The following is a 25,112-nucleotide window of genomic DNA, read 5'->3' as shown; positions in this document are numbered from 1 at the left end:
TTTTGGTTTAGAAAGAAGGATCCCAAACGGTTTGCTTTTATATTCAATACAGAAGAATATTAATTATGACTTTGTTTTGGGGTTCAATTAGCTCACCTGTCTTTTGTCATAATAGATTCAAAAAGGTCTGGAACACCTGACATCCATAGAACGTGCCACTGATGGATCACATTGGTGACATCATACTAACCAGACAGGATGAGCGAGAGGTGGCCAGCACATCAGCTAGAGAGCAGGAAGGAGTCTCAAAAGTATTAGAATGAGCCAGAAAAGCCACATACCAGAAAGTGCACACCCTAGTCTTCCATCTTTGTAAAACTTAGTACAAAAAAGGGGAACTAATCTGCAGTCACAGATGGTCTACCATTGCCCATTGCTGGAGTTGAGGAGGGAATTTTCTGCAAAGGATACAGGAGAGCACGCTGGTGTGTTGAAGATGGACTGCATCTTCATTGTGGTGGTGCCAATATTTGCTAAAATTCATCACAATGTTCGCTTAAGTTGGATCCATTTTATATACCCATAAAATTGAGCTAAGAAGAATTATACGCACAGTGAAGCACATCTGTAATCCCAGGGGCTCAGGAGGCTGAGGCAGGAGGATCACGAGTTCAAAGCCAGCCTCAGCAAAAAGCAAAGTACTGAGCAACACAGTGAGGCTGTATCTCTAAATAAAATACAAATTAGGGCTGGGGATGTGGCTCAGTGATGGAGTACCCTGAGTTCAATCCCTGAAACCCGCCCCCAGAATAAAAAATATACATAATTTTAATAAGCTCTCACTATAGAGGTCACTTGCATTGAAATTAACAGGCAAGGTTTTCCCCATCTTACTGTGTTCTTGAGCACGTGTTGCTTAGAATAAACATCTTTTATCTTTATTCACTCTTTCTCATATAACCTTTGCCTGATCTGACATTTTGACATTCTTTCCCCCCCCCCACTTTCCTTCACCGGTGCTTTTGCATCTCTGGTGCATCTCTGAAGCGAGTCTGGAGGAAGATCTTGCTGCTGACCTCTCCCTCCATGAAAGGTTTTCCAGGTGAAGTGGAGGGGCTTGGGAAATGCAGTGTGACCCTGACATAGACAGTCACTACCTATCGCCACGGACCCCCTGCACCCGCAGCACTTAGACATCCTTTCCTGTTACCCTGGGCTTGCTGTGGCTTCCACCGTTGTCCCCACTGCTAGGACGGACTGCACTGGCCCAGTTGCTCTGTCCCTCCCTGGCCGGCAGATTGTGCTCACACCTCCACAGGAAGCATGGCAGGCTCTCTCTCCTGCAGGTCTCCTCGGTTTCAAGTCTCCATAGTCCCCAGAATCATATTTCCCATCTTTTTTCCTGAGGGCTTCATAGGTGTCCTGGAATGAGGGACTTCTGGGTCAACTACATTTAAAATTAATGACTTAAATAGAGTCAAGCAGATGGCTAAATTTCTCACAGATCTCCATGCCCATGCACACTAAGAATTTTTAAAGGGGGTGTGCAGAAGAGCGAGTGTGTTTGTGCTCTCTCCTTGCCTCACTGATGTGGAGTCCTCTCCTGGCTTGGCTCAGCCTGCGGACCTCCAACTGCGCAGAGGTGGGCGGCCTCTGCGAGATCCCAGCTGGTGTTCACGTCCCTTTATTTGCAATTTTCTCACATCATCGTCTTATCCTGATAAACTCTAGGCATCTCTGGCACATGTTCCTTAGCTGTTGGTGTGGTTTAGACGGTGTCTAGTGAATTCATTCAGTTTAGAACATTTCATCACCCCAGAAAGTGCAGAACGAGGGGGAGCCATTCATTCCGGGGAAATGCAAGTGCGTAGCCAAGGGGACAGGCGGTGGATGCCCGGTTCCCTGGCCCAGGTCTGGTCCCCTGGGCCTCCTCCCGGGTCTCCCACTTGGGGCCGGGAGACAGCAGCTCCTCCCCACCCCCTGGGGGCGTCCGAGCCGGAGGTGGGGGAGGCTGCGGCGCGGCCCCCGCTTCCTGCCTGATGCGCTCGTCACTTTCACTTTCCTTTCCTGCGCCACCAGCCCAGGCACTTCCTGTTCCTCCGCCTGGCATCGGTCCCCGCCGTCCTCCCAGGCTTCCCGGGCGCCCGCTGGCCCAGCCCCTCGACCGGGAAGGGGCCCGCGCGGGTAAGTGTCCGCCTGTCTGTCCGCGCGGCCCTTCAGTCTCGGTGGACGGGCCACCCCGGGGTGGAGCTCAAGGGTTTGAAATCTAAGGCTCGTGTTTGCAAAGGAGTGTTTTCCAGAGGCGGAGACGGCACGCGGGCTTCTCAGGGGACTGGTAAGACGTGGACGTGGCGCGAAGCTGACCCACGGCCCAGCTCCCGTCCCCGAGGGCCAGCCTGTGGCAGAGGGTGCAGCCGAGATCGCCATCGCCCCAACCCGACCCTGCGTCCGCCTGCGTATCCGCTCCACAGGCCACCAGCAGAGAGACTGGTGGAAAGAGAAAATAAGGAGAGGCCTTTTAATTTCCTCTCTAGCACGTGGTGAACTTTCTATAGAGATTTTTTAAGCATGTTCATCATTATTTCCTTGAAATAAATTTCCAAGCCTGTAATCCCAGAGGTTGGGAGGCTGAGACAGGAGGCTCGTGAGTTCAAAGCCAGCCTCAGCAACTGCGAGGCACTAAGCAACTCAGGGAGACCCTGTCTCTAAATAAAATAAAAAATAGGGCTGGAGATGTGGCTCAGTGGTCAAGTGCCCCTGAGTTCAATCCCCAGAAATTTCTGGAGGTGGAAATTTGAAGGAATACACATTTTAGGACATTTGATGCTGGTTGCTAAATGAGCCACTTGGAGGATCTCAGCCTGTTTCCATTTCCATCCAGTGCCTGGGATTGTTGCTGTTGTTTTCTGTCTTGGCCAAGACAGGCAGATGTGCGGTCACATTGTCTTTCTGTGCATTTTTCTAATGACTAGCAAGTTAAGCTTTTCACAGATCATTGCACATGTGGCTTATTCTTCTCTTAGTTGCGTGCTCATTTTTTTTTTCCACTTAGACGTTTGTATTTTGCTTATTTGCAAAGTCCCTTTACATAATAAAAATCTGAACATAGTCATCTATGAGATGTGGCATCTTTTTTCTTTTTAAGAGAGAGAGAGGAGAGAGAGAATTTCAATGTTTATTTTTCAGTTTTTGGCGGACACAACATCTTTGTTTGTTTGTGGTGCTGAGGATCGAACCCGGGCTGCATGCATGCCAGGCGAGCGCGCTACCGCTTGAGCCACATCCCCAGCCCAGAGATGTGGCATCTTTCATAGTGAGCAAACAGGAAATAAAGAGTCAGATAAACCCTGCTTTGCCCCTGGATGCCTTGGGCTGGTTACTTAACCTGCCTCATTCTCATCTTTCAGGATGAGGAAGGAGGAGTTTGGTGAGGTCCTATTTGGAATGCTGTTGTATGATGAAGGGTCCTAAGTGAAGCCCGTGGTTGGTGTGGGGGTGGCCTCCCTCTGGCTCCCATTGACTCTGCACTCACCCTTACACTCTCTCCTCCCTGTGCACACCGTTCTCTATCTTTTAGGATTTCTTCATGAAGCCCGCATCTGTTCTCCTTTACTACTGCTGTTGTGGATTATTATTATTATTATTAATATTTTTGTTTTATGTATTTATTTATTTGTATATGGTGCTGAGGATGGAACCCAGTGCCTCATGCATGCAAGGCAAGTGCTCGACCACTGAGCTACAACCCTAGCCCCGGATTATTCTTTTTTTGTCTTTTTTTTTTTTGCCAAATTTCAATGGGAGTAGAAGCATTGAATGTGCCACTGTCACAAATGAAGCTGGAGAAAGTAGTGCCATGTTGCCTTGTCTTTTAAAAATCTCCAGGTGACTGGGTCTTTGTTAGTACCTCCCTATTGTCAAGGTCATCTGCAGATTTTCTGCCTGTTACAATTTGTATTTTCCATGATTCATAAACAGTCAGTTTTGTACTTGTCACGTAGGCACGGCACAAGGCAGGTGTGTCTGTTGTAAGACGCAAGTGGTCAGGTGAAATAAACCACTGAGGTCACCCTTGCTGATCAGTCTTTCACATCCTTCATGGTTTTATTTATTTTTTCATCTGCTTATGTCAAAACGTTGGGAGCTGCTTATTAGAATTCGTAAATACTATCAGGTTTCCATCTACCCATTTCCAAGTGGTCCCTGTTCCCTGAGCTTGGCTGGTTGACGGCTCAGGCTGGAGCCCAGGCCATCCAGTTTAACCCAGCTCCGTGTGGCTGTGAGTACAGACCTACAACTCAGAAGCCTGCAGCCAGCAAGCTGGGATTGTTCTCAGTTCTTCCCCTGCCAAGCTGCACAACCCAGGGCGAGGTTCATGAGTTTCTGTGTCATTGTGCTCAACAGCTAAGTGGATGGAATCAGAGCAGTCAGCTTGCAGGGGTTTGTGAAGATCCAAGAAGCTACTGCGTATGAAACCCTTAGAACAGAGTGGTGCGCAGGAAACACCTGGTCTGTGGTGATCCACCTCAAGTTCACGGGAGGCCCCTTGGGGATCTGGGCATCATCGAGCCAGAGCCTCTCAGCCTTTATTGTTGCTGGGCCCTGCCTTCTCCTCCCTATGTCTTTGAGTCTCTTAAGCAGACATTGCTTGTGAACTGCTAAGGGATGCCTTGGGGACCTGGATGTCTGTCTTGTGTGCCTCTTTCATGCAGAGAGCAGCTCCCCGCACGCCTGGGAGGTTTTCCCCCGTTTTCTCATTCTGCCTCTCTCCATAGGGTGATCACTGTGAGCCATGGAAAAGGCTCTTCTTCAGCATTTCATATGCCGGAAACTGGAGATTTCCTATGCCATACAAAAGCCATTTCCCTTCTTTGAAGGCCTCCGAGACAAGTCCTTCATCACTGAGAAAATGTACAAGGTGAGTGGTGTGGACCCTCCCCTTGGCAGCCCAGCCCCCACCGAGTGTACCCTGTAACAGATCTCACACCACCAACCACCAGGGCCTCTGGGGTGTGGGAGGCCCAGCAAACACGTCGTACCTGATCGCAGGATGCGCGGTTGGAAGACAGGGTGTCCTGGGGGCTGCCTTCCTTTGACAGTGCCATGGGGACCACCCCCATGGTGGATCACCACAGACCAGGTGGCTTGAAACCACAGAAATCCATTCTGTCACAGTTCCGGGGGCCATAAGGCCAGAATGAAGGTGCTATAAGGTTGTTCCTTCCAGAGCCTCTGAAAGAACCTACTGCCTGCCTCTGTTTTAGCTTCTGACGGCTGGTTGTTGGCACTTCCCAGTATTCCCTGCCTTGGGGACGCATCCCTCCCATCTGTTCCCATCTCTGCGTCACCTTCTCTCTTCTGTGTTTCCTCGCTTTTCCTTTCTTCTAAGGGTACTTGCATCTGGAGCCCACCCTAATCTAGGATGATGTCATCTCAAGATCTTTAGCCTAATTACATTCTGCAAAGCCCCCCTTTCCAAACAAGTTCACATTCATTCACATCCACGGCTCCAGGTGGGCATCTCTCTCGAGGTCGGGGGAGTGCCATCGACCCACTGCATCCTCAGGTATTGCTCACAGTCCCTGCTGATATAAGGCAGGGCTGTCCACATAGGGCCATGTGGACAGAAGTGGCTCCAGGCCCAGGAAAGTGCCAGCCGTGCTGGAGCAGTCTTGTCCCCGGCTCGGCCTGGGTGGCTCCAGCCCCCCCTCAGATCACAGCCAGACAGCACTCCTCAGAGGGGTCTCCTCCGCCACTCGCCCCGCCCTGCACCCTGAAGGATCAATTGCACAGTGGCACCCTCTGGCTCCTCTTTCCTTCCTTAAAACTCTCTCTTCCATCCAATGTTCCTGAAAGTGGGGTTCACAAGAAGACTGAATCATTTTCAAGAAGGCTGCATAAATTATTCCTACAACTAGGCACCCCAGCATATGTGAAGTGATCATGTGGAGCTGCGACCTCTTTACCATAGTGGATCGGGTCTATAGTTTATATCACATGTCTTCTTAAAAGAGTAAACTTGCTTTCCTGTCACTTAGAAAACCACAAACGTATAATGACTCTCCGTTCAGTTCTGAATCCTCCATACTCATCCTTCCCTCCATGTTTTAAAGGAATCGCTGGAGGCCTGTACAAATTTGGTCCCTGTGTCCAGAGTGGTGTACAACACTCTCACCCAACTGGAGAAGACATTTAACCTTTCACTTCTGCTGACATTGTTCAGCCAAATTAACCTGCGTGAATACCCTAATCTGACGGAGATTTTCGGGAGCTTCAGAAGTGGTAATGTGATACTTCTTGCACTTGAGGGGTTGCTATGCTGAAATTTCAGGTTCGTTTCCATGTCAACCCCGGCTTCCCTTTGGCGTGGCTGGAGGGCAGCCCTTCTTGCCTCTGTCCCCAACTCTCTAAGATGAATTTCTAGAGGAGAGGGACCATTCTGCCTAACCTTTCCTGTGCATTTGGAGGATTGCCCAGTATCCTGGACAATCTCTAAGGAATGCTAAAGTGATGGAAATGCAAAGCCAGAGAGACCAGGTCCAACAGAACGATAAGGAGAGTCAGATGGAAAGAGAAAGGGATAGGGATGGAAAATAAGAAGTCTCTCTCTTTGTTAGTGCGGTATCCCACCTACTTTACATGACTCTCTCATGCAATCTTTTTTTTAAATACTTATTTTTTAGTTGTAGTTGGACACAACACCTTTATTTCACTTGTTTATTTCTGTATGTGGCCGAGGATCGAACCCAGGGTCTCGCACGTGCGAGGCCAGCGCTCTACCGCTGAGCCACGCCCCCAGCCCCTCGTGTAATCTTTAAAACCCTGTGAGGTCCTTATTAGCTGCTCTTGACACACAAGGAAACAAAGCTCAGAGTCCACTTAGAAACAGAGCCAGAAGCGTGGGTTTCCTGATACAGGGCTCAAGATCATAACCACTACTTGAACAAGGCGGCAGGAAGGCATATTGTAAGGCTGAGAGAGGAAGAAGGTACCTGGAGAGGGAGGGAAGGATCTCGAAGAGTCTGAGGAAGACTGGAGCATGAAGTACACTGGGAGAGGGAGAGCTGTGTGGGGGGCACCTCCCCATCACAGTAAAAAATACCTGAGGGAATTAAGTTATGAAGAGAAAAGGTCGATTTTGCTCACCGTTTTGGAGGGTCCAACCCATGATCAAGTCCCTGTGGCTTTGGGACTGTGGCAAGGCAGGACAAAGCCACTCACCTCCAGGCCAGAAAGGGAAAAGAGGAGAGACCAGAGTCACACCCCCAGTGACTTCCCACTCGGCCCCACCTCCTAAGCACAGCGCTGGGGACCAAATCCTCCACACCTGGGCTTTGGAGAGACCTTTAACAACCAAACCATAGCAACTGGGTAAACAGAGGGGAAAGAAAAAGGAGCAGGGACGAAAAAAGAAGCAAGAACGAGAGGGCCAGGTAGTAAAAGCACTGTCCGCTGGAGGAAAATGTTTTGGCCAAAGTGTGTGGTTCTGGCAAGGGAAGGACCTCCAGGTCACACTCGATGGTGACATCGCCTTCGGTGGAGTCCCTGCTGTGGACAACTCCTCTGCTCCCTGACACTTCACAGCAAGGGAATCCTCCCTAAAGACACAGGATGCCTTGAGCTAAGGGGGCGGCAAAGGGAGAGTCCTCCAGGCAGGTGCAGCTGTGCCTGGGCCCTCCCCCTGGCCCCTCTGAGAGCCCGAGAGCCACGTGCCTGGGCTGGGATCCACGTCCTCCTGCATCTGCTCCTCTCTGATTTTGTTCTGGGTCCCTTTTGAAAATGGATTCCTTTTTCTGTCCACTGGTTGAGATCCTTTGGCTTCTGAAATAAATAATGGAGAAGATTGTTCAGAGGAACAGCGTGGGGGATGCCGAGGGCCTGGGCTGGTGGGGTCAGGAGGGAAAATGTGGTGTGGCCACGTGGTCAGGTGCCGAATCTGCAGAAATGAGCAGAAACCAGAATATAAATATTTTGATCCACCTTGCTAAGGAATTTTCATTGTATCTTAATTTGCTCTAGGGAAGTATGTTTATTAATAAACAGAGACTTCTGTTAAAATTATGGCATTTATATCATTGACTAAATTCTACAAAACCAAAATTAAAGAAAGTTAAATCCCTGGGTACAAAGTCAAACTCAACTTTACATGTGAAACCATTTTGGGGGCAGATCAGGGGTTAGATGCAGTGATGATAAAAAGTAATGCCCACATCAATAAATAGAAAGGAGCACAGATGGACAGATAGGACCACAAATTCGTTCTAAGTCCTTGCAGGGAATGAATAACTCCATGTCCCCGTCCTCTTGGAGATTGTATATTAAGAAATATCCTGGGCTGGGCCTGAAGCTCCACAGTAGAACCACTTGCCCCAAATGCTCCAGGCCTCAGGTTCAATCCTCAACACCAAGAAAAAAGAAAGAAATCCCATTCCTTAGATACTTTGGGTCCTGATGTGTTCTCCTTCATCAATCCCAGTGGGTGCTTCCTATGGACAGAGGAGCAGAACCACAGTCCTGCCACTCAAAGCCCCAGCAGAAAGGTACACGCTGCTGCCGCTGATCCCGCCTCACCCTCCCTCACTGAGTCATCTGTCCTGTGCGCCCAGAATCAGTGAGCCCAGAGCAGCCTTGCAGCAAATCCACGTGACCCTGGATGAACTGCCCAGCACCTCTGAGCCTGCCACGCCTCCCCCTGACCTAATCCAGGAAGGAAGAAGCACTCCAGGTGAGAAGCAGACCCTGCCCAGCACCCTTGTATCCCCAGCCTAGCCCACGCATGCCGTGGGGCTAGATCCCAGGGTCCTGCCCTTATAGACCATCTGGTCCTTTCCATGCACCCCTCTGCCCACACAGACCTTTCCAAAAAGGATCCCAAGCTCCGCCAGGGGGCACGATGGGCCCTGGAGCCCAGGACACCTGCTTCCCATTCCTGGACATCCCAACTTTCCAAAGCCCCTGGGCCTTGGTGCTCCATCTATCCTGGGCATTTTGGTCATTCAGTGTCCTCCCTGACACCTAGTCCCTGTAACCTATGATTTTTATTCCTTCTTCAGCGGCCAGTGACGACTTAACACCTGAAATAACCGAGGAAGAAGACTCCCAAGAGATGCCCAGCACTCCCCCTGGCGCTGGGCAAGGTAACATTGACCGGGGCTGACTTGGCTTAGCTCCAGGGGGCTGTGAAGGGAGAGCGGGCACCTGTCAACTGAGAGGCCATGGTAGGAACCTTGGACAAAAGAGCTGGGGATGACAAGGGGCGGGTGGTTCACCAACGTCAGTGCAAAGCCAAACAACAATCAAATCTCTTCTGAATTGACGCGCACCTTGCACAACACCCACGTGGGAAATGCTTACCTGGCCCCTCACCCCACCGAGTATGCGGACCTGCCTTTGTGTGTCAGCCTTATCCATTCTTCTTTGGATTGGATTATAAGAACAATGCTATGGAAATTATTATTAGAAAATATCATAAAATAAGTTGGACCCAAGTTAGCTTCTCAACTTTTGTCACTTGTTTTCCCCAAGCCATTTTTATAATGGAATTGGCTACATTAAATATTACCGTGGTCTAGTACTATTATTAATTATGTTATTGTCAAAAATGATATTGTGGGTTCTGAGCTCTCTGGTACCAGTATAATAAGGGGTCCTATTTGATCCAAATCTGTTTCCTGTGCACTATCCTGATAAAGTTGACATAATAATCAGGAAGCTCACAACAATGGGTGATTCCATCTCCAAGATTTTCAAAAGAAAAAATACTGTTATTACACTAATAAGCATCTGATTGAGAGTGAATAATTGTTCACTTCCTCACTCTGTCCCACCCTTGCCTGGGCATTGGTGCTTGGTCACCCATTATTTTTACTAGCTGGAATCAATTACTTTCCACCTCCTCACTCTGGTCCCCACTTTCTGGTCCTGGAATCTAGAATTTTTTATTTCCCTCTGGTCAGTGTCCTCCAGTGACAACCAGACCCTCAAACAAAAGATAAGGAAGACCATACCCCCTCAGGTGCTATTCCAGGTTCTTCTCATTTGGACCTTTTTGTGTGTACCAAGAGGGAAAGCCATTTGCATCTTCTTGGAATGGGGCTGTCCATTCTCTGAGCCGCCATCTTGGCCCCATTCCAGCTGCTCACCCAGTGCTTAGGACAGGCAGGAGACCGGAGCTCCTGAATGGAGGCAGAGTCACAGGGGAGGGCCTGGAGGCAGGTCTGGAAGAGGTAGGCACCAGTCATGGAGGTCAGAAGCCCCAGTATACCTGCTAAACTTGGACTCCAAGTACTACATGGCATCTGCAAAGGGAGAGCATTCCTCTGCCACAAGGGATTGTAGTGGGAACCGCAGGGGAGAAGGCCACAAGAACAGGCAGAGCCACTCTTATTAGGGAATGCTCAAAACTGCCCTGCCGAGATGCAGAGCAAGCAGAAAAACACGGGTAGCCTGAATGGTGAGTGGAAGGGCAATGCAGATGGACCCGCCTTGCCCTCACTCACGCTGACTGTGGGGAACTCCCACCCTCAACCCTAGTCATTTTTGTATCATTTGGATTTTTGAAAGCAGATATTACTAAAGCAATGTGAAAAGTAGTAAATTGTCTCAAAAGTTCAACAGTTGCTTATCCACACAGTCACCGGCTGCTATGTAGGCAGAATTGGAGACAGATCTCCTAGGATTGTGTAGCAAAGAAGAAAGTGGCGTCCCTACGTGGGATGGACCTTTATTTATTCTATTTCAAGTCCTCAGCAAAACCAGCAGAACGCGGTTCATATTTGCTGTGAGTAGGTGCTAGCAGTACTGCCCGCCCCTACCTTTTCCAACAGTCCTCCTCTACAACTGTGCCCTGAGCCCTCAGCCTCCTCCACTGTTTCTCAAGGTGACATGGTCACAGGTAGAGCAGTGAGTGAATATCCATATGCTGACACCTCAGCAATAATATGTTCCTGCGGCCTTCAGAATTCAAGTTCACCCATTCCCTTCACTCTCAGCTGAGTTCCCTGAGCAAGGGCTGCTGAGCCTTGTCCTTCGCTTCCTCCCAGAGAAGGATCGTCTGTAAGTGGGTCCGAGTTGGCACAGTCAAGGAAGAACCCTCCGGCCTGCAGGTTCCGAGGCCTGCAGGGCATGCGCTCTCTCCCTTCGACTCCCCTGGGCACTTTCTCTTCCGCCTCTTCTGAGCTCTGAGAGGAATTTTGTGTCTTTTGTCAGTGGTGACAGAGAATTCTCCAGAGTCAAATGACCCAGAGGAGCCCCACGAGGCACCTAGCACACCTCCAAAGAAGAAAGGTAAGGATTTCCTTTCTCTCTAGATGTCAAGAGAGTGAATTTGGAGTTGCTCTCTGTGGTTCTGATCACATCTTGTCAAAAGCAACCACTACGTGTCCCTGGTCCTGATGGCCGAGACTCCACCTTCCTCAAAGGCCTTTCTAGAAACTGTGACAAACCAGAAGGCATTTAGACACGTGGAAATAAGCAACTGTCAGAATTGCCTGTTCCGAAGCCCTCCGAGGCCTGTATCCACAGTTTCTTAGCATGTTAGTCACATGAAGGTTGCTTCTCCTGAACAGCCAGCCATTCTCTGCCATCCGTCACCCACACCTGTGGTCCACACCTCGACACCCTCGACCCCATCAGTCTCTTGCTCCCCATCCTCTCCTTTGAGGCTCAACCATTCAATTAAAACACCCTTCTCTCCAGCCCTCTCATCTGTTGGCTTCCCGTCCCTCCTTAGTTGGCCTGAGGCTGTGTTTCTGTCACCTCAGGTCCCACCTTAGTCCTGGATGCCTGCAGGACCCATGAGGACAGCAGAGGGGCCATCCAGTACTCTGGCCTCTCAGCCCGTCATCTGCTCATTTCCAGTGACTTTTTCCTCCACAAATTCTTGGCTGCCTGTGCCCAGAGCAATCCACAGGCCTTACCATCACCCAGACAGCCTGATTTCCCAGTAATTAAACATTCCTCTTCTGATACCTGTTCTTCAAGTTTTCTACAACTGTCCTTCAACTTCCGATCTCTCCTTCTCAGCCCAGTACTAGAATAATAATAAATTTAACAACGTCCCTCTGTTTTCTTCCTCACAATGTGTCCCCTCTGCAGCTGTCCTTCAGTGCTTTTGAATGACCTGTCCACTGGCCTTTCCTCACCCCCTCACCGGCTTGGAGTCCGAGGTCCACCACCTCATAGCCTGTTGCCGTCTTCCTAACCTGCCCTGCCTCTCTGTCTTTTCCCCGGCCAGTCTCCAAAGAACTTTCTTATCTGCTTCTGCACACAGCATCTGAGAGAGGGCGCTGCTGGACAGTCACAGGCCTGGCCAAGTGCCCCTGCTGCGTCTTCCTGTGTAAATGACCTCACTCTGCCGGCAGGTCCTCTTCTTGCCACTGTCCTTTCAAGCCCTGCGCTGTCTTTTGCAGCTTCTCACGTGACACTCCCCGTTACAGTAGCAGAGGAGACCCCCTGACGGCCACCCTCTGCCCTGCAGTCCTCCCCTCCTCCCAGTATCCCGTCCCTTGCTCTGTGGGTGTTCAGATCTCTCTCACACCAGGGCCCTCTGCGGCAGTGCTCGGGCCTAGCGTGGCTCAGCAGAGGAGCTTCAGCTGCCTCCACAGCTTCCCCTTCATTTCTAGAAATGTCTGGCCTCCGCCTCTCGTCTCCGTTTCCTTTCTCTTCTCTCTTTCTTTCCTCTCTTGAGAGCCTCTTCTAACCCCACTTCTCCATTAAGCAGTATCCCCTAAGGCCACCAATGACGCCCTGGCCACTGTGGTGTCCAGACCAGAAGTAAACACTGAGTCTCGCTGACCTGTAAGGCCGGCAGATCTTATGTGTAACCATAAAAGATTCTTTATCTTTTCTTTTTTAGGAAGAAAAATAAGAAGAAATATCTGGTCAACTCCAAAAAAGAGACGTCAGAAAAAAAGCTGCCCGAGAGGTAACAGAATGAGAGGAGGCGGGACCCGCGGGGAGCTCTTCAGGCCTGTAGTTGGGAAAGGGGGTTGAATCGTATTCCAAAAGCAGTCGGGGGGGGGGGGGGTCATTGAAGAGCTCTCAGCAGTCAAGGGACCTGACCTGATTTTAAAGTTCACAAGAGCGAGTTCGCTGCTGTGTACAAAGTGGACTGGAGATGAGCAAGAGGCTTTCAGTGCAGGTGACAGATCACATCCCCCAGTCAAAGAATGGAAGGGGGTGGGTTTTAGTTTATGTACATGATGATGGGGACCACCATCCTTTTACCGACTAAAGGGAGAATTAGAAAATTAAAAAGCCAGGCATGGTGGCGTACACCTGTGATCCCAGAGACTCAGGAGGCTGAGGTAGGAGGATTGCAAGTTGAAGGCCCTGGATCCTATCTCAAAATAAAAAAGGGCTGGGGATGTGGCTCGTGGTAGATAACCCCGGGTTCAATCCCTGGTACCAAAAACAAAAACTTTGCTACTTTGAGATAAGATGGACAGGATCCTGGTCCCCACCCTGACCTGGTGGTATTTCCAGAGGACAGAGAAGCTGCCGTCTTTGACGTTTATAGCCTACAGATGTCTCCACGTTCTGGACGTCATCTCTCGGCACCTGTGAATTTCCAGTTTTCCTGGCACTTTGAGACTTAACCTAGGAACCCGGGGCAGCAGGAGAAGGGCAGGAAGGCAGGTCACTAGGGAGGGGAAGGGGCAGCTCTCTGTGGACCCCAATCACAAATCACCTCTTGGTCCAGAGGCTGCCTCACCTGGGCACAGAGATGAAAAGAAGCTCCCAAAGCTGGATCAGGAGACTCGGAGGAAGGATCACTCAACCTGCAGCCCCAGGGTGGTGACAAGGGCCCAGAAGGCTAGGATCACACGTGCCCGGGCATCCAGACAGGACCGTAAGTCTGGGGAAGGAATGGCTGTCCTGGAGCAGGTGCAGGGAGGGAAGGAGGGGGAGGGCAGGTCAGGGGAGAGGACCACAAGGAAAGGACGGCAAGGATGTTGGCGTGAGTGGTTGTCGGGACCGGTACGTGTGTCTACGTGTGTCGTCTGGTGCCTCTCGCCTCGGCTTTGCAGCCGACCCGTAGCCCACTGATCTCGTTTTGACTGGTGGGGTCACCAGTACCCCACCCAGTGTGAGAAACTCCTTTCTGATTCCCACTCACCACTGTTGGAGGGCCACCCGCCTCGGGATGGCTACGTTCACAGGATGATTTCCTAATGGTTCACTTCTAGAAGCGAAATCACTTAGCCAACAAGTCTTCATATTCTAAATTAACACATGTTGATCATCCTAGGACCCAAATTGTTCACACTTCCGTTGACCTCATGGAGATACCCTTGACCCTGCACCTTTACAAATAATAATACTTTTCTGTTTTCCAAACATGAAAGCTCAGAACAATAACCCACTGGCTGTTCCTGAGTTTCCTCCTGCTGTGCCAGTGGCTAAATGTGCCATAGATACTGGGGTCCACAGTCTTCCCCAGCCCCAGCAGCCTCTAGAGGTGAGACACCCAGCCTGTGAACTCCAGATGTCCTGCCCTGACTTGGCCAGTGATATGCAGACCAAAGTGAGAGGGTCACTTCCACTTGGAGAGCTGCCTGCCCCTTTCTCTCCACCGGAGGTCAGCCATCTTTGGACAGAGGTTGCTCTGTGGCCAGGAGCCTGGAGCGTCCGTGACGCAGGGCTGAGCTCCCTCTCATCTGTGATGATCAGGGAGCGCAGGAGAGAAGGAAAGCTTTGCTGCTGAAAAACAGCAGGTGGCAAACTTTTTCCCCCATAGGGCCAAATGACCAAGCCGTCTCCATCACACACACTCAGCTCTGCCTTGGTGGGGTGTAAACAGCCAGAGATGTGTAGGCAGATGGGTGTGGCCAGCTTCCAATGAAAACTTACTGGTGGGAGGCCAGTTTGGCCCCCACGCTGTCATTTTCTGATTTCTATAATAATTTATTGAGATTTAGGAATTACTGTGCCATTATCCAGCCCGTCTTCACTAATTGACCTATTTTTTTAAAAAAAATAAATTCGTCAGAGTTTTTTCTTTTGAGCATCATCTGTTTACAGTTACTATTTTTTTTTAATAGGACTATTCATTTCAAGCTTTAATCAGTTAAAGAAATTAGTCCATTGTAGCACATGTTATAATTTGTCTTGCTTTTCGTCTTTTACTAGAGAAACTTTTGGTGGTGGAGATGTTTTTATTATTAATGTACACAGGCCAGTCGGTTTATCTTTAGCAGTGTGGCCAATGACAGTCTCTCAACCTTGGCAGCCCCTGACATATGGGGCCAGATAACTGTCCATAATAAGGCAGCCCTGTGCATCAAGGAATGCCCAGCAATGTCCCTGCCCCTACCTGCTGGACACCGGAAGCACCTGATCCTTGTCCTGACAAACAAAAAGAGTCTAAATGTTGCCTGATTTCCTCATGAAAAGGGTGGGGGTGGGGAGCCAAAATCGGCCCAGATTGGAAGCCGCTGCTTTATGCCATGTCCTTCTTCCTTTAAAAGCCCTTTCTAGAACCAGGCACAGTGGCAGTGACACTCAGTTGTAATCGCAGCAGCTCGGGAGACTGAGGCGGGAGGATTGCAAGTTTGAGGCCAGCCTCGGCAACTTAGTGAAACTCTTGGCAATTTAGGGAGATCCTGCTTCAAAATGAAAAGGACTGAGGATGTATTTCAGTGGTGAAGCATCCCTAGGTTCAATCCCCAGTACCAAAAACATGGGGGACGGGAGCCCTTTCTACATAGGATCTGTAAGTCTATACAAAATATATACACATATGTATGAATTATGAAAATGGCTTCTCTCACACTTTCTATCTGTGACCACTTTGAGCTTGCCGTTTTCCGTAGGGCTGTAATTTTCCTTTCCAAGGGACCATACCAGATTTCTCACAATGTTGGCGGGTTGGACACCAAACGCTTCACCTCCTGCCTGCCCCAGGACCCCTCTCATGTCCCCGTACTCACCCCCAAGACAAATCCCGCTCACCCTCCTCCCTCTCTGTGCCCTACCCTCACATCCTCCCTTAAAGATCCCATCTGCCCCGTCCCAGCTGGCGGGGTGGGTTCCCGCCACGCCCCCAGAGCCCTGTATCTCTTCTGCCTGGCTCTCGTCCCAGCTGTAATTAATTAGCTGCCTGCCTCCTGGGGACCTTGTGAAAGTCACAGGAGGTGGCGCTGAGTGGAGCAGTCTTGCTTGTTGCTTCATGTCCTGTTCCTCTGTGCCTCACAGTTTATACTTAAATAATTAACAAATAGAAATATTATTCATTCTTCTTCATCAAGTGTGAACACCAACCAATACCAGGGCCAATTACAGTGCACCTGTGTAAACTGGAAACCGCCCCCTCCCCATACACCTGTCAGGGTGGAGTCCTGAAACCAAGCCCTTTGCTGCCCTCTGCTGGAAGACTGATGTACGAAGCATACACAAGGATTGTGTTTCTTATGTGACTTAAAGGTTCCCCCCTCAAAGGTGGAATCCTTGCTCAGTGCACCACCCATGACACCTTGTGTATAGGCCCTGATAATACAAGTAAACGTGTCACTTTACAACTGACAAAGCACTTTGTTCTACCTTTTGTCATCTAATCCTTACAATAAACGAGTGTTAAGCCCATTTTGCAGATTCAATTAAAGGGTAAAAGACATGCATGAGCTAAAATCAACCTGATTGGTTCTAATCCGAAGTCCTCTGTTCTTTACATAAGAAAACTAAATAAGCAAACCCAAATGCCTCCTAGTTTTGTTTTGTTTTTTAATGAAACATTGGAAGAAGCAGATATATGCTAATAGTTGTCCCTCTGCCTCTGCGTCTCCTCCTCCTCAGCTGTACACTTGGTTCCTATCTGTGAACACTTTGAACTTGCTGTTTTTCCGTAGGGCTGTAATTTTCCTTTCCTAAGGACCACACCAGATTTCTCACAATGTTGGCGGGTTGGGCACCAAGCGCTTCACCTCCTGCCTCCCCCAGGACCCCTCTCATGTCCCTTGTACTCACCCCCAAGACAAATCCCGCTCACCCTCTCCCCCTCTCTGCCCTGCACCCTCACTTCCTCCCTCAAAGATCCCAACTGCCCTGTCCCAGCTGGCGGGGTGGGTTCCCGCCACGCCCCTCGGAGACCTGTTTCTCTTCTGCCTGGCTCTCGCCCCAGCTGTAATTCATTGTGTAAGTCACAGGAGGTCACTAAGTGAAGCAGTCTTCACTTAGCCTCGTCACCTGGTATCTTCTAATTTAACGGTGTGCCTGTTGTTGGCCATGACAGGGAATCGGGCACCTCTGAGTGCCATTCCCAGGCTACCTCCTACACTGTGGGCCACCAGGAGCTCTCCCCAGATCTGAGGACAGTGGTCGCCTCCTCTCTCACCCGTTGTGTGAGGACAGTGTGGGCTGCCCGTCTATCCCCTTGACCAGTACTTTTCCAGTCGCCCATCTCCCGCTCCTCCCAGCCCCCTCACGCCTGGTCACACAGCTCCCGTCCTTCCCAGGCCTCTCATCTTTCCATGCATAATTTTCACCTCGGGTTTTTCTCTGAGATTTCCAGGAATTAGTCTTCGGCTTGCCAATTAGGGTTTTTCCATCCTGCTGCCCGGCCTCTCTGGGCTTTCTGTTCATTTCCTACCTGCTCTTCTTTGTTTCCACCCTCCTTTGCTCTTGAATTGCTTCCCCCAGGCTCCCAGCTGTGTGCTCACACTTGCTAATGGTGATCCAAGTTCCCCTTAGAGAAGGGGCAGGTGTTGTTGGAGCCCCCCCCCTCCCTGGGCCTGTTTGCTGAGCTGGGCACATGAAGCTGACCCAAAAAGCACTCCTGGGAACTGACCAGAGGCTGCCCTTGCGGGTAGGTGGGTGCCTTTGAAGTCCTCAGGCCTAAAGGCCCAACTCCCTGGGGGGCTTCCTGCAGCAGGCACCGAGGGAGGGAGAGCTGAACCAGGGCTCTGCAGGTTGACTCGCTGCCCACACTCATCCCCTGTGAGCATCTGTGTCTGGGCCATCTGTGTCCTTAGAGCTCTGGGAGTTGGAGAAGGCATTTCTGTGAAGATGGGGAACTATAGAGGGTCCCCAGGGCTGTGCTGATTTCCCCCAGGGCTTATGACTGCACTCCAGGCCACTTGTAGCTCTGCCTTTCACCCAAGATGGGAACTGGAAGCGGAAAATCTCCCACTCAAACTCTATAACAGTGAGCACCCTTAGGAACCCCTTCTGGGAGCTGCAGAGGAGAATCACAAGCCCACCAGGACTGGCTCCCAGGCCAGGCCTGAATATGGTGACTGCTGCACCATATTTCAGGGGAGCCTGGAGACACATGAGGGAGTCCGCTGCTTCCGGGAAGAGTGTGGCTGACTGTTGAAACCAAGTCCTTCTCCCCGCAAGGTTTCCTCACGCCCACGCCCAGCCCTGCAGCCACCCTGCTCCTCCAAGGATGGGCACTTGGGCTGGGCAGACCATGCTGTCACTCCTCAGGGGCCCTCTGCTCTCAGTCTCCCTCCCTCCCCACCCCCTGTCTCTCCTCTTTCCAGTAACTATCAGATTCTTCACTAAGATGCTGTTCTTTCCTTTTCCCACAATGCCTCGATTACTCATGTTTTCTTCTGGCTCTTCCAGTGAGTGTGTGAAACAGCACGGGGTTGGGCCACTTGTTCTCTTTGACTCATTTCAGGTGGAGCCTCCTCCATAACTCAACCTGAGGCATGGGCAAGGCATGAGTAGCCCTTTCCCCTGTCCCCCGGACACGGCTCCTGCAGAGAATTACCCCACAGTGAGGTCAGAGGGCTAGGGAGCAGGAATTGCTGACATTTATTTCAAACGCTTTTGCAACTGCTTCTCTTGAATCCAAATCCAAGATCCCTCCTTGGGGGTTCTGAGCTGACAAATCCCCATGTGCAATTTGCAAATTAATCCACAGCTCTCTAGAGGTTTTTTTTATTCATAAAAGAAGAAAACAGGAAGCCATGGAATTAAAAATGAGAGCAAACACTGAAAACGGACACCGTCTCACTTAGCCAAATCCTCGTTTGAATTAGGAGTAAACTTATGAGCAAAGACTTTTTCTTCAGCTGCATGATCACAAAGAAAAATTCTAGATGGGAACTTCCATCAGCACAGAGATAAGCAGGATTCTGTCGAATGCTAAAGAACATTGGGCGATGGCCAATTAGCTTGCAAGTTAGACACATTCAAAGGATGCCCTGTAAGTTCTTATAAAATGCTCTGACTAGTGTGGGGCGGCGGTAGTGGTGGTTTATTTACTGTTCACCTTACTAGTCTGACACTCAGAGCGGAGGACATCCTGTGGCTGAACCAGAGAAGCTTCCCCAATACCATTTACATTATTGTTTGTTATTATTATTGGAATCCCAGGGACGGGGAGCATTCAAGAGGAAATGTGAAGGAAGACTAACCCAGAAACGTTCTCTTCTCCTTTCAGAAAAACCTAAAGATGACCTCATGGACTTTCTGTCTCCTGAACTTCCTGTGACCTGTGGTACAGCAAAAGGGATTTTATATAAGGAGAAAATGAAGCGAGGTGAGTTCCTTGGTAATTCTGTTCTGTGGATCCCACGGTGATAGAAGGGAAGAGAAGTGCCTGGGCAAACCATGTCCAGTTCAGGACATGGACCCTGCTGGCCAGGCTGCAGAGACAGACAGGCTTCCTGTGAAGGAATTTCCAAAGCTTTCCGCATCACACTCTGTTAATCAGGCCTCTCCACCCTGCATGGAAGTCGTCCGAGGACCTACAACCTGCTGTACGTAGGTGTCACATACAATGCAAATCCTGTCACACTCCCTCCACATGCACGCAGGCTCAGTGCTCCCTTCAAGCTTAGAGAAGGGGAACCCAGACTCCCCTGCTCCTGCCCCAGCTCACAGGAGTCCCTCTGGACCCAGGAAGGTGAAGCACTACCATTGGGAGCTCAGAGGCTGGGACGAATTCTCAGAGGGTCAAGGTGGATCTCAGAATGGGCTGCCTCTTCTTCCCAGGCTCCTCCGAGAAGTGCATTCAGAATGAAGAGGGAGCGTGGTTCACACCCCAAGAATTTGCCATTAAAGGAAAAGGGAGAAAAGCAAAAAACTGGAAGTGGAGTGTGCGCTGCAAAGGAAAGACCCTAAGTCAGCTGCTGGAAGTATTGCAGTGACCAGAGACGGCAGGTGACGGGTTTAACCTTGGGAGGGTGAGTAGAATTTCATCAGGATTCAGCAGAAAGAGCTCAGGGCTCACAGAAAAAAGCTACAGTGACAAAGTTAGGATGGGTGCTGATGAGGAAGACCTTCAAGGCCAGCAAAGTAGCGTGAGGGTTTAAATGCAGGGGACAGGTAGGAGCTCAAAGAAGCTTAGTCTGGCAGTTTGGATGGATTGGAAAGAGGGTAGCCGAAGGCGGATGCTGAACAGCCTCCCTGTGTCCTCTGCCCAGTAAACACCTCCTGAAAGCCCAGCTCACCTGGACCCTCCGGGAAGTGTTTCCAGGCCACCGTCACTGGGCCACCCTATGGCTCAGTGGCTAATCTCTCCTCTGCACCTCCAGGGCATACGGTTCCTGTGCTCACAACAACTGCAGAGGTGCCAGTCTTTGTGACCCCAGGACCCAGCACAATACTCAAAAGAATTATTATTAGATGAAATCATAAGGATTTTATCTAGAGAGGAAGAACGGAAATGGAAAGGAAGAGCTGAGAGAGAGGAACTTGGATTTAAGTAACAGGGGGAAATGACTTTATCACTAAGTACAGCCCACAAGAAGTGATTGTGGGAGGGAGCTTTGGCTGCCTTGGGTTTGAGATCTAGTGTGACGTCCAGGCGCAGAGATTCCTAGGAAAAGGAAGCTCAGTATTAGCTTCCACAGTAACCTCATTCATTGAGCCCTTCTCTCTCGCAGGAAGGACTTTTCTATCCTCCAGGAATAGACCTCAAGAGAGGAGTATTGGCAGGTGTTCCTACCACATTTCTGGTCGCCTTGTTAATAACTCTGAGCCCCTGAGTGTCCCAGCTCGAAGCCGCCCCTCACTTGGGCAGGGTGACTTCAGGACAACTGCCCTAGCACCCTGCTGCCAGCACACTGCCACTGCTTTCATAGTTGATTTGGGTGGGGAAGTAAATGACTCTTCAAAATGAAAATTGGGGGCGGGGTGGTGGCTCAGCAGTAGAGCGCTCGCCTAGCATGTGTAAGGCCCTGGGTTCGAACCTCATCGCCACATAAAAATAAATAAATAAAATAAAGGTATTGTTCCAACTACAACAACAACAACAACAACAAAAGTATATTTTAAAAAAATGAAAATTGGGAGGACAAAAGCTGGTGATGTCCGTGTGTTTTAGAAAAAGATCTGGCTCATGGGCGACCGTCCTTCACTGAACACCAAGTATGGCTCAGTGGTAGGTGCTGGTTATCTGTAGCAGTGGGGTGGAGTCGGAATCTGAGCTGTGCTTTTCTTTGCAAAACCCCTCCAGGCAGCATGGCAGGCCTGCGATGGCTGTACCACCCTCTCCTCCTCGTACCTTCTCTACTAGCTCATCCACGTCCTCCAGACTCAGGTCCCACTCGTGAGCTTCATATTAGGTGTGAACTTTCCATCTCTCCTGTCTCGCCTGGGAGACTGGCCTGACCCTTGGCTGGATTCATTCGGAGTTTAAGGCACTGATCCTGCAGTGATATCTGTGGTATGAACCATCTTTTCCATGCTGATTGGAAGTACCGTGGGAATCAGGGATGCTCAGCGTAATAGCAAAAAGTTATGGAAGAGCACAAACCCCATCAATATCATAAAATAAACCGATCTATCTTCAGAATGAATTTTAAAAAAAAAATATATGTGGGTTCCTAGGTATTGCTGTGGTTTGAATGTCCCCAAGAAAACTCATGTTGAAATCCAGTTTCCATTGTGAGGTGTAAGAGGTGAACACTTGATCCAATCACGATGTGTAGAAGTATGACCTCTAGGAGGTAATTAAGGTTAACTGGGGCCATAAAGGTGGGGTCCTCGCCCAGTGGGACTGTGGCTGTATAAGAAGAAGGGGAGAGACCTGAGCTAGGACCCTCTGTCTTGCCATGTCAATGTTGAATGGCCTTTGAACTTACCAGATTAGGCCCCTGATCTTATCTTGAATTTTCAATGCCCATGAACTGAAAAAACCTTTATTCTTTATAGATTGCTCTGTCTGGGGCATTGCATTGTAGCAACAGAGAATGGGAAGCCACCAACAAGTTTTGAGTTAAGATTATGCTGGTAATAATGAGTCTGGTTTATGGGACTATCTAGGCCTGTGGCCAAAAATGTATCTGAAAGAATCAATTAGTTATTCTAGGGTAGGATTACAGGGACATTTGCTTTCTGTGTTATACATTTGCTTTCTGTGTTGGTACAGTTGAAAATTTTGTGATGACTCTATTGTTTCTGTAACCACAAAAAAAAATAAAGATCTTAAAAATCTAGAACATTAATAGCTGTATTATTAGTGTACCTTCTAACTCTTATAATGCCGTGCATTACACATGATAGCCAGGGCACGCTTGACTGGCCTCTCAGACCCGCCTACTGGCAGCCACACTGGATCAGGAGAATGAGCTTAGTTCTATCCAAGGGTGGACCAAGGCAGGCCTGTCCCTGGCCACACGGTCCAGCACTCCTTACCCACAATCCTATTCCTTTGTTAGTATATGGATGCTAATGAGGTTTCCCTGAATGTCCCTATAGTTAGTTCTATATTCGTTCTTTTTGCCAGACTAGGTTTTCATGTAATGTTCTTTTCATTTGTCTTGCTTGGGTACCCTAAGCCCTTTCAGTACACATGTAGTTCCTTTTATTCTGCTTCATTAAACCTTACTGATGCAGTTTTTTTTTCCCTAGGCTCACTTTTAAGAACATGTATTCTCCACGTGCTATCTTTTCTCAGTCCTTCCTGATCATCATTTGCGGGGGTCATTCCCCCTCATTATGTTTAATGAGACTTAAACATAACTTAATGCAATTGTAATTTGATGGTCAACATTTTAAACCTAAAGAAGCTTTAGCATTTTAATAATGCTACTTGCTGTCTATTCACCAAGACTCAAGGGACATAAACTTTGCTCAACATTTTTCTCAAGACAATAGTAGGAAAGTAGTGGAATTAACTAAGTTGTCCCCACGTGTGCCTCTGACTTCCCTTCCTTTATTTAAAAGAATGTGGATGGAGATGATGACCTCGGACCCTCACCCCCACCCCATAGCGAGGCAGAATCTGCCGCAGCTGCTCCTGGCCTCCCAGTAAGGCATGGGAGGAGTGGGTTGGAGTTTCCACGGGGTAGCTGAGGTCACAGACCAACAAGCAGAAAGTGTATGGAAGTCCCCTTGGGTCCTAACTCCCAGTGTGTCCCCAATAGTGTGACCATGGCACAGATCCAGGAAAGAGCAGGGGCAATTGGAGCACTGACTCAGAAAAGCATGCAATATAACAGAATTCCCTTCATTATATGGGAAGATGGCAAATCTGACCACAAAGACTGCCCCTCTGAAGGCTGCCTCAGGGGGCTCAGCGGGTGAATGCACATCCTGGAGAAGATTCCATCAGGTTGGGTTCAGATTCCAAGTCCCTGAGAGGCACAGCCAAGATTGGCCTTCCTAGTGTAATCCAAGTGCGTTTCACCAGTGCGCCAGCCTGCCGGGGGTTAAAAGATCCTGTGTCCTGTAGTGGTTTGCATCCAGATTCTTCCTGAAATGCTTGGGTTGAAATCATGACCCCCCAAACAGCAAGGTTCAGAGATGGGGCTTTTAGGCAAAAGACTGCCGGCCAAAATGCATCTTTCCTCCTTTAAGTTATTGTTAGCAGGTATTTTGGACAAAGAGCTGACTAACAAATATTCATCTGTGACCCTGCCTTCTATTCCGGCCTTGGTCAGCTGATCCAGGTCTATCTAGCTATCGGTCATCGACTTCTGGCCCTGGGCTGCTCTATACCTGGTGACAGGGTGGGTGGGGGAACTAAAGAGCCATTTATTCCTTCTGGGTTGGGAGTTTCAGTCACTAGCAGTTCAGTTGCCATGACAACCGAGAGCCCGTCCCTGGGACCTTCTCTCCCGTTGGCTTCCTTTGGTTGCTGCCACTCCGGGTTTCCAGGCTTTTCCTCCCTTGCTAGCTTTCTTATTCTGCTTAGCTCCCCCGAGCTACGGGCTCAGGTCCTCCCTCTGGGTCTCCCTGCTCAGGCCTCACCCTTGCTGGCACCCAACTTCTACACCTTAAAACTCTTTATGAATCCAGTGTTGGTGACTCCCTGCAGACAATGCCAACTGTCCCTCCCAAGGGCCTGGCTGCAGCCCTTCCCCCGGGTGGGGGGCCTCTCTCCTCCTGCTCCAGCTGCCTTCCACTCCTGCCCTCCCTACTGCAAGCCAGCACCTGGGAGAGCCCACCTCAGCTCAGGACTGCCTCCTCCCAAGACGCAGGAGTCTTTAAATGACTGTAAAATGGCTCCCTGCAGGAGAGGGCCAAGGCTGAGAACACTTTCTTATTGGGTGTATCTGGAGGAGTTATATGCAAAATGTACCCCTCCAGCTGATATCAGAAATCCCACCTTGGAAAATGCACTTAGGAGCCAGAAAGTCACTGTCTGCTGACCAAGTGCAGCTGAGCTGTGGGAGGGGCAGACCTCATTGGCCACCAGCATCTGAGCTGACTCTGTTTCTCAGATGTGCTCCAAGTTCAGGCCCTGCAGAGCAAGCTCATGTCCAGGGTGGTTATGGGAGTCTGTAGCCGGTGAGCCCCGTGAGTCCTGGACTCCTCCCCCTCCATCCCATGTAATTCCTCTCCTCCCAAAATTGGGTGTGTGAGCTGCAGGAGTCCCAGCTCTCCCTTCTGTCATTGTGCCTAAAAAAGAAAAGAAAAGAAAAAGCATAGACACTGTTGGTTTTAACATTCACATCACTGGTGTGACAGGCAAAGCGATGGAATCCAAGTAGCCATGGTCTTGTCCACCTCTCCCTGCTCTCAAGTGCACCTCTGCATCTTGCATCTCTGGAGCCATCTGGAAAAGGAACACTACCAGTGAAGTCCTCCAGCACAGGACTCCTTTGGGAGCATGGTACCCACTGGAAAAGATCACAACTAAGATACACTGGCACAGGGACAGCCCTGGTGGGGGGCTATTAAAGCCTGGTCTTTCTGCCCTCAAGTGGGGGTTCTGGAAGCCAGCAAAAGGTGTGCAATGAGGTTAACGGGCATATCTTGGTACTTAGCAGCAG

General features: G+C 49.8%; 3 protein-coding genes across 12 annotated transcripts in view; 1 reads left to right on the top strand and 2 right to left on the bottom strand.

The window, feature by feature from the left end:
- Positions 1–2,019, bottom strand: part of Sp140 (SP140 nuclear body protein) — a 76,303-nt gene extending 74,284 nt beyond the window's left edge. The window contains exon 1 of the mRNA XM_078018169.1: positions 97–2,019. The gene's annotated coding sequence lies outside the window, so the exon portion shown is untranslated. The remainder of the gene's footprint in view (positions 1–96) is intronic.
- Positions 2,020–22,334, top strand: LOC101960963 (sp110 nuclear body protein). 7 transcript variants are annotated; one of them, XM_078018170.1, is made up of 11 exons: positions 2,020–2,124; positions 4,716–4,858; positions 6,054–6,222; positions 8,417–8,665; positions 8,994–9,077; positions 11,149–11,226; positions 12,797–12,865; positions 13,643–13,792; positions 19,331–19,429; positions 19,885–20,052; positions 20,778–21,157. In XM_078018170.1, exons 2-10 carry the CDS (start codon positions 4,733–4,735, stop codon positions 20,037–20,039), a joined length of 1,179 nt encoding a protein of 392 aa, XP_077874296.1. In that variant the 5' UTR covers positions 2,020–2,124; positions 4,716–4,732; the 3' UTR covers positions 20,040–20,052; positions 20,778–21,157. The 7 variants fall into 7 exon arrangements, with proteins under 7 accessions (XP_077874296.1, XP_013214559.2, XP_077874298.1 ...); XM_013359105.4 differs by having other exon boundaries at positions 19,885–20,075; XM_078018172.1 differs by lacking the exons at positions 19,885–20,052; positions 20,778–21,157 and adding an exon at positions 21,350–22,334.
- The window catches only part of LOC120883708 (olfactory receptor 11H7-like), a 63,071-nt gene continuing 56,768 nt past the window's right edge, over positions 18,810–25,112 (bottom strand). For 2 of the 4 annotated variants that reach the window (XR_013424368.1, XR_013424364.1), the window contains exon 5: positions 18,810–24,738. The gene's annotated coding sequence lies outside the window, so the exon portion shown is untranslated. Of the gene's footprint in view, positions 24,896–25,112 lie in introns of all 4 variants that reach the window. The other 2 variants (XR_005725896.2, XR_013424367.1) reach the window with 2 other exon arrangements.

Source organism: Ictidomys tridecemlineatus, chromosome 7 (assembly GCF_052094955.1).
Source record: "Ictidomys tridecemlineatus isolate mIctTri1 chromosome 7, mIctTri1.hap1, whole genome shotgun sequence".
NCBI classification, from domain to species: Eukaryota; Metazoa; Chordata; class Mammalia; order Rodentia; family Sciuridae; genus Ictidomys; species Ictidomys tridecemlineatus.
The sequence above is the reverse complement of the archived record's forward strand: the minus strand, read 5'-3'. Positions and strand labels throughout refer to the sequence as shown.